Source organism: Atta cephalotes (assembly GCF_000143395.1).
Source record: "Atta cephalotes unplaced genomic scaffold scaffold00058, whole genome shotgun sequence".
Classification (NCBI taxonomy): Eukaryota; Metazoa; Arthropoda; class Insecta; order Hymenoptera; family Formicidae; genus Atta; species Atta cephalotes.
In genome coordinates, this window is record NW_012130122.1 from 364,105 (window position 1) to 373,454 (window position 9,350).

Genomic DNA, 9,350 nt, shown 5'->3' on the forward strand with positions numbered 1-9,350 from the left:
AGAGAAGAGAGAGTTTATATTGATAATAGTTGTCATTTTTCATTAGTATAAACAGATTGCTATCTTTCCCTGAAGCTCCATGTTTTCTGAACTCCGAATATTTTTTTAAAAATTTTGATCTTTGAAGCTTTCGGTTTTCGGAATATTGGAATACTCAATCTGTAATTATATACATATCTCAGCGAGATTTCTCATATGCAAGATATTGATCGTCGCGAGATTGTGTTTACATTATCGCCGCGATACGTGATGAAATATAATAACGACTTATTAGAAGGACACTATTCTCCACGTGTCACGAATTTGCTCATGTATTTTCTTCCCCCTACATTCCTCATGTGTTTCCTAGATCACTGGTAGTCAGTTGCGTCCTAGCTCGAATACGGTTCACAAGCAACGACTGTCTTCTCTGCTCCCGTTAATTTTTGTCAGTGTAACGAACTTAATACAACATTGTTATTTCAATGTTCAGTGATTCAATTTCTAATATATATATATTAATTAAAATAAAAAATTTTTTTATTACGAACAAAAATTTTTTTACATTTGTAGAAGATTTATTGTTTGATTTTTTAAGATTTTTTAATTAACTTTTTTAGTATGTTGTTAATAATAGTTATATATAGTTAGTAATGTTTTGTACGATTTTAAGATTTATTTTCATTGAATCTATTTATCTTTCAGTGACGGAAGTGCAAAATGTCTTCAATCGATACTCGATCGATAAGAGTGCCTGGAGAAATGGATCGGTATCCATCTCACAAACGAGACGCTACGTTGAGACATGCTGGATGCCGACCTATGCTGGATATGTCCAACACATTGAAGTCGTCCCCCGTCGCTTGTCACAGTTTTGCAACATGCTGCGTATTTAACGTCTCTAATGACGTCCTGTTTAAAAAGGATTCTGTCACAACGTTAGAAAACGAGCTCAATAGTGCGGCTCACCTGTCACAAGACACTTCATCTTACAATGCCCGTTCAACTGATCTGTACTTGGCGCAAAAAGAATTTGCTTGTTCTGCTGCCCCTTGTAATCATAGACGTGATACAAGTGTAATGAATCATCGAAATCATCATAGTTTTACGCGAAAGAGAGACATGATGAGATATTTTCATACAGCGAATGCACTCTCGATAACGAGATGCATTCTTGTATTCAATCAAATGTTAGGATTAATAACTACCGATTGGATAACGAATTCTTCATGGAGGAGGTGGCGAACTTATTTTCCTTTCTTAATTTGCCTACTTTGTGTGACGCAGTGTTCAGCTCGCACTTGCTCAGTTGGATTAAGCACACCGGGATGTAAGTTTCGTCCAAATATATCTTTGCATACAATCAAATTTACTTATAAAATACGTTGCATTCTCAAATTTGATATTAACGATTAGTGAATTAGCTGTTTAAACTGATATTTAGCATGTTTTTGTTTTCGCTATACATCTATACTGCATAGGCTGCATTTCATTTGCTGCTCATAGCGCTCTTGGAGTTTCATTCTTGTTGTTTTTCAAAGACAAAGTAATGCTCATAAGCATTGTGAGCGTCAAATGGAACGCACCTGTGATGCACATTTCGAGACATATGTATATTCGAATGTGTGTTTATAAAACAGAAATAAAAGCCGTTGTCTTCTATTTGTCTCGCATGCGTATCACTGGTGCGCTAGGATTATAAATAAAACATGTCTTATCTCTCCTTTTGGAATTTTGTCGAGCTAAATGTATATATCTATATTTAATACTCGAGCTGTACAGTTCACATCGAAATTATCAACCTCGTTGAAGTGTATTCTCATGATATATCTTCTCTATCTTTTACTTTTTATAATGTTTATGATGCATAAACTTATGTAGTATAATATAAATTTTGATTTAATTATTTTATTTATTTATAAAATGTTTACTTATATTCTCATTAATCTATGAATTTTTATTATTTGAGTATCTTGTATTCTCTATCTCAAATAATAAGATTATCTTATTCTTAATTTTATTTGTAGGGACCTGGCCACAAGGTGATATTGTTATTCAACATGGTAAACCACTCAAAATGTTCTGTCTGTTGAATCAGACGATCATGGAACTTGATTATCCTAATAAAGGTGCGGGAGATCTTCGATTCTTTCGTAATGATCAAGAACTGGAGTCGGAATTTGTCACGGTAATTAATGAAACTACGATAGAACTGTCCATCCAAACGCCACCGCCCTCCGACGACATGTACAATTGCAAGTTGCGAATGAAAGACAACGACTATATAGCAGTTTGTCTCAATAAAGTTGTAGTTGGATGTAAGTAATCATACTTATTTTAATTATCTATATATTCTATCTATATAATTATCTGTATATTCTATTAAATTAGCGAATCTTTAGATTTTTGAAAATTATTAAGAAAGAAACGACTTCTCGCGAAAAAATAAGTTGAAATAAACAAAATAAAATTTTTCCCTACAAAATCTCATGAAATAAATTTTTTTCTACATTTTCGTATTATTTTTTGTCAACTCTTCAGTTGTGAGATATCCGATGTATGTGCTATTCTATTAAAAAAGATATTTTTTGTAATCTGAAGAATTTGGGTATCGAGAAACATACATCTTATTTTTTATAATCATCACACGTATGAATTATCACGTTTGAAATATATAACTATCTACATCCAATAGAAGTATTTATCTTTATCAGTATGACCCGACGATGTTTTGCGGAGACAGTACAGTGCATTGATTCTCTTTTTATTAGTTATGAGTAAATCGTTTGACATGCATGCGTCTTAGAAATCGTTTTATCATCGACAATAAAGATAACTAGAAAACAGATACTATACAATATAATATTAAGAGTTAGTCAAGTTACTTTTTCTCTCGTAGAAATTTATTCATTTGAAAAATTAATATTTAAATTAAATTTTTACAATAAATTATATATTTATGTAATATTTATATCTATTTAATAAATTTTAATTTTAATATGATATATATAAAATGTCCGCAATGTCTTAAAAATGATAGAAATGATTGAAATTTTTACATGTATCGATGTAAACTAATAGGATTGATCGTGATATATAATGTTTATAAACATAATTTCAGATATCTTTTATCAACTACTTAGCGAATATCAAAAAACTATATTTGAAAATTATGTATTTTAAAAACCAATACGTTTCTTTTTTATGAAATGGTTTATTTTATTTTACTTGTTTCTATATATTTATTTTATTTTACTTTTTTTTGTTTCACGATAGATCCACCTCAAAAACCCAAACATTTTGATTGTGTCTCTTATAATTGGGAAAGCTTTAATTGCACATGGGAGCCAGAACACAATTTCGTCAGTACAAAGTACGATTTAATGTTTCAATTACCTGGAAGATTAGGAGCAATGTATTATTGTCCGCTTGCGGCGACGACAGAGAATTCATGTACGTGGGATATATATTCCGATCCAATATATAGACAACCATATGCATTTTATATTTTCATACTGAAAGTATCTAATCCTTTTGGGGAACTCAATTTTACATATCGTGTTCAACATTATCCTAATGGTATGTAAATCTTATATATAGATTATTATTTATTTCCACGTAAAAATCTCTTGCAATGAGAAATATACAGTTATCGAATATGTTGTATACTTAATATTCAAGAATATTATTGTTTTCAGTTATTCCGGCTAAACCTTACAATCTTACCTTAATAAATAAAACATCGGAAAGTGCACTGTTGCATTGGGAACTTCCCTTCCCGATGGCAACATTTCCAGTTGGTGTTCATCATAAAATTATGTATCAACATCAATGGGATCATGAAAAAGATTGGAAGGTATAATCGTATTGATTCAAATAATTTTTTATTTTATTAGATAATTTGTTGATATCGCAATTGAAAAAGTTATCAATTCTGTGATAAAATAATCTTGATCAAACTTATTTTCCCTTTGTCTGTAGGTTATCAATATTACGCATCCTAAGAATAAAGAGCAATGGCTTTACAATCTTACCGGATTAGAATACGCTAATACAGTATATGATGTTCGCATTTATTTAAAAAGCTCGACAGCTGTAAGACCGGATCGATGGAGTGAATTTAGTGTTGTTACATTCAGGACATCACCAAAATGTAAATAAATTTCTGAATTATGAAGAGAATATATTGTCTTTATAATTATTTTTATTATTTATTTGATTATAACTATAACTGAAATAATGACGTATTGAAAATTTGGCTAATTAACAGATAACATCTATCTGTTTCTATTAAATTTTCTCTGATTTAATTTTAGTGCCTAGTGCTGCACCGCGAACTGATATCGGTAGCTTTGAAATTGCTGAAAATAATGTAAACAGAGACGTATACTTATACTGGCAAGCAATACCGCAAAATCAAGAAAACGGCGATAATTTTAAGTATCAAATCATCCACGTGGAGGAAAATGGTCAAAAAGTTGCGCTTACACCAAGTGAAACAACTAGAACATATGCCAAATTGAAAGGAATCGCCCTCAATAGTTACCTATTTGAGATCATCTCAACGAATGAGGTCGGAGCTAACAACAGCCGTGCGAGAATATATGTACCAAATCAAAAAGAAAGTGAGTATATTAAGAAAATAGATATGTCAAGGAAGGACAGAAAGATTCAAATATACCTAACAATTTGATACATTATTTTATTCTTAGTTCCACATGAACCAATAGCGTTCACGAAAATCGCTTTTGAGAATGGATTGTATGAATTATCTTGGAAGCCACCATTCGAAGATCATAATATCAAGAATTATACGATCTTTTGGTGCGACAATGAGCGTGATCGTCCTTATCAATGTACCGTATGTACCAATACTTTCTTTCACATTATTCGAAGAATATTTTTTTCACATAATAAATAAAAGTGTATTTTACATAAAAGTTTGGACACGCAACTTTAAAATGATATGTTTGCAGGGTTACTTGGACTGGATACATGTTCCTAAAAATACTATGATCTACAATATAACTGTACCGAATCCGTCCAAGGTATATCAATTTGCAATCTCCGTCAATACTGAGAGAGGTAGCAGCGGCATGATATGGTCATCATGCACGGTAATTCATAACAAGGTGCTTGGCAAAATGAAGTCTGTTTGGATTAATCGCATTGGATCGCATTTTATCGAAGTCGGTTGGAAGCTTGATTGCTCGGATCGCATCGGAATAATTGAAGGATTCAATATCTACTACTGTCCCATAGTATCACCAATGAATGTTAACTGTAACGGTCCTATGTTTAATAGTACCATCAAGGCGGATGCACATACGATACATGGTATTGTCGATAATCTGAAGCCTTACACCACGTACATGCTGAGTGTCGCAGTGTTAACGAAGAGCGGTGAGGGTCTGCGTAGTGATCCCCTTTATAATACCACGTTGGAAGCTGCGCCCAGCACACCACCGTTAAATGTTAGAATTACTGACTTGTCTAACACAACGATGTTTGTCGCATGGAAAAAGCCGTCGGCGATGAACGGTGTGCTCAGATATTATCAAGTCTACTACAATGGTCAAGTCATTAAAGTGGATGATAAAGATCACATTAAACTGACGGGTTTGAAGCCGTATACAAGATATTTTATTAGAGTCTCTGCTTGTACCGTCCAGTGCAGTGAAAAGTCATCAATAATAGATGAGTCCACGAAAATCGGCGTGCCTGGTAAAATCAATATTCCTTTAGTACGCTTTGTAAACTCCAGCCAAGTGATCATTCAGTGGGAGCCACCGCAAGAACCAGCCGGTCCATTAGAGCACATGTATTACGAAATAGAATACGGAAATGGCATGATTCAGAATGTCACAAGAACAGGTGAGACTGTCTTTAATGGGAAAATTGAATTCTTTCCTTTAATAAAATTTGAGAGAATTTCTGACAAAATTAAATTAAATATACTATAAAAGAAATATTCTTTTCAAATATAATTCGATTCATTTCTTAGAATTTATTATTCTATTTTTCTATTCTATTCATTTCCATTTAAATGATATAGTGTAAAATAATGATAATTGTATGAAATGAAAAGTGAAAAGAGAAAGAGAGAGGATATAAAAATGAAGATTATAGAAGAATACGAAAGCTTAATTTTAATACTATTTGTTTATATTGCAGAAGTGCAATTGCCCATTCCCGACTGTAAAAACGTCGAGCATCGAGAGCAGAAGCACAAATTCCGGGTTAGAGCTGTTAATACCAATCTTAACGGCGATCTTTTGAAAGGATCCTGGTCCGATTTTGGGGAGGGAAATTGTTATAATAATGGTATTTAAACTTACTATTATTATTATTATTATTATTACAGAAAGCAAACATATTACTAATTTTATTTAAAATAGACACGTTTGCTTTTTTATAAAATTAAGCACATTTGTTATGATTTATATATACATATGACATACATGATATGCTAATATTTGTAAGTATAAATGATATTTAAACGTTGAAAACATTTATTGTTGAATTTTTAATATCTTTTTATAATGAGAAAACTGATAATGATGACTACAGTTTTTTTTTTAGATATAAATCACATAACCGGTTCATACAACTCACAAGATCAAGCCGGACTCTTTCTTCATCTATTTTTTATTGTTTCAGAAAACATGTTTCTTAATCTTCAGTATAGTATTAATTTTTTTCTATTATTATGCGATTTTCTTCACTTTGATTTGACAAATGCAATAGTATCACACATACACGTTTGACACGGATATTATTAAGTAACTCTGATTAGCGAATGTATATTTCTCATGCAACAGGTTTATCGTCCGTCGCATTGGTTGTTATATGGATAGTTGGCGTCGTTAGCTTCGTAGCATGCATTGTGTGCTTCGTGTACATGTTTAAGAGGTAAAGACATTTCTATTTTTCAGTCATTCTCTATGCAAATATGATTTACATAAAACTTTCCATAAGAAAAGAATTTCTATTTAATTACAAATATTCTAGTTGTATTCTTCAAGACGTTTTGTACCATTTTTCTTATAGAATGTGGATAAAATGTCGAGCTATGCGAGATGTCGAAGTCAAATTACCGCCTGGACTTGCTCCACCAGATGCTCCAGATACGGTAAGATATCTCTTACATGTCTTTTTTACGGTTATTTATGGAAGCAAATACGACATAACTATAACAATACAGTACGCTACATAAGCTCTATTTTGTTTGCGCAGCAACCGCTTAAGAAGAGTGAACCACACATACGGCAACCGTCTGCCGATTCGAGCGGTTGTTCGAGCGGTCAAGAGTCCGTTACGTCATCACTTACGGCGGAATCTCAGGTTTGTAGTGATAGTGGCACTGAGGTGGATGCAATGCATACGCCGTCCGACAAACTGAAGAGTCAGCCTGCCCGCGAATTGACACATCTGCGACAAAGAAGTACTACACGTGTACCGGCCTCGTTATTATCAGACGTCACGCCCTGTTGGGAATCATATGTCAAAGTTGGCAATTCCGGTGAGCCGACTTCTGAAGAGACTATATCCTTAGCGCGGTCTACGCCTAATTTAACAGATAATACGATGTCAAAGAGTTATTCGTCATCGCAACACGCCTGGTCTAGTGCAAACTACATTAGCATGCCGTCCTCTTCAGAGATGTTATTGAGCAATCCGAGCCTTATACCACGGAAGAACACCAACAGCGACGATGACGACAGCAGCAAAGACAGTGACGACAATAATGACAGTAATCATGGCAGTGATAACAATGATAGCGGCGATGATAGTGGTGATGCTTTGATATCGATCAAATTTGAAGATGAATTTGAAAAAGAGAAGCAGAAGCAAACTATTGACGAACTGGACAAAATGCGGTCGATCATCGAGTTGAACAAGAAGCTTTTGGCATCTCACATTAATCCTGAGAAGACGGCGATAGCGACGCCATATGTTCAAGCAGGACTAATAGACGAAATACCCGAATCGCCTTCTAGTATACCTAAACATATACAAGCCAGGAACAGCAATTTAATGTGTGGCACCTTCAAAGTCAAAGATAATCAGAATTTGTGCAAGAAAGAGTATATGTCATTTCCACCGACCTTCCCTGCCAATACTTGCTTGACCTTAGGGAGTCCAAAATATATCTTTGCATCAATAATTCCTGAGGGAATGATAATTCCTGAGGGGATGCCGGTTATAGAAGCGGATCAAGAATCTTTACAGCAAAAAATATTCCATGATCCGCACAGTTCTACAACGAGCGGAACTTCGTACAATCTTATGACCTCCGCGCACGAAACACAGCCGCAGGAGCAACAAGAGAAAGTGGAGTCACTCACGAACGTGATGGAGGACATCGATGAAGGTAATAACAAAGACAACACTGTGTATCCCACTCCGTCCTGGCCGACGACAGAGGGAAAAGATTTGAACTCTAGTTATATCACTATCGCGAATTTGTCACCTCCCTCAGCAGGACCGTCGTATGTGCGACTCGAGAAGATGCCACCGTCACTGCCGCAGGCAGCGACAAGTCAATCGGACGAGCAGTACGCAGAGGTGACGGTTGTGCCAAGTACAGTTCAGTGAGGTGAGGAGAGAGATGCACTATCATCTCGTTTTTCTCCTCTTTTTCGCGATGATGTTCATTGCCACCTTCGTAGACGGACAAAGTAAGTGCTACACTGTAAGATTGTGGTATATACAGCGATGCATGCAAGAAACTGAGATGTACGTTTGAATGTAATTGCGACACTCACGCGAATCGACTGAACTGAGCAGCGATCTTTTACAACTGGGGAAAGGGGGGAATGAAAGTTCGCTTATTAAAATACGAAAAGATTTAAGAAACTTTCCTTATGAAAAGGAATATTTCATACTTGCTTCGAAAATAAGACTGGGTTTGAGCAAAAAGGAAGATCATTGGCTTGAGGAAATAAATCGTTGGAAATTCATTTCTTATTAAAAGAGCTCTCCAGTAAGTTCTTACGTTTAAAGATGCTTCCTTAAATGGCTATTACTGAGAAAAAGTTTTATGCGTATAGCATCTGTACAAAAAATAATAGAATATACAGGAAGCGACTCGTAGAGTCTTTAAGGAAATGTCTTAAGACATTTTTTATTCCTCCGCCCAAGTTGATGTCTTCTTATTTGATTATGCTATCTGGCGCGATATGCATATGTATGCGGCACGATACGTTCGAGCGACGAGAATGTCAGATTGACATTTTCGTTCACCAAAGTACCAGTACTGCGTTACTTTTTTTATATTATATGCGTAATTTCGACGCGATTAGTTAAAATAAGTTAAAATAAGTAAGTAGAGTATACAAATATGTTATATATATATATATATATATATA

At 34.3% G+C, this 9,350-nt stretch overlaps 1 protein-coding gene across 1 annotated transcript; it reads left to right on the top strand.

Annotated features, from left to right (window-relative positions):
- Positions 1–699: 699 nt before the first annotated feature.
- LOC105623456 lies at positions 700–8,577 on the top strand. The gene is made up of 12 exons (XM_012204849.1): positions 700–1,309; positions 2,007–2,297; positions 3,256–3,558; positions 3,678–3,835; positions 3,961–4,132; positions 4,296–4,604; positions 4,692–4,840; positions 4,956–5,853; positions 6,154–6,303; positions 6,801–6,891; positions 7,030–7,111; positions 7,216–8,577. The coding sequence occupies exons 1-12, from the start codon at positions 700–702 to the stop codon at positions 8,575–8,577; spliced, it is 4,575 nt and encodes a 1,524-aa protein (XP_012060239.1).
- The last annotated feature ends 773 nt before the right edge of the window (positions 8,578–9,350 follow it).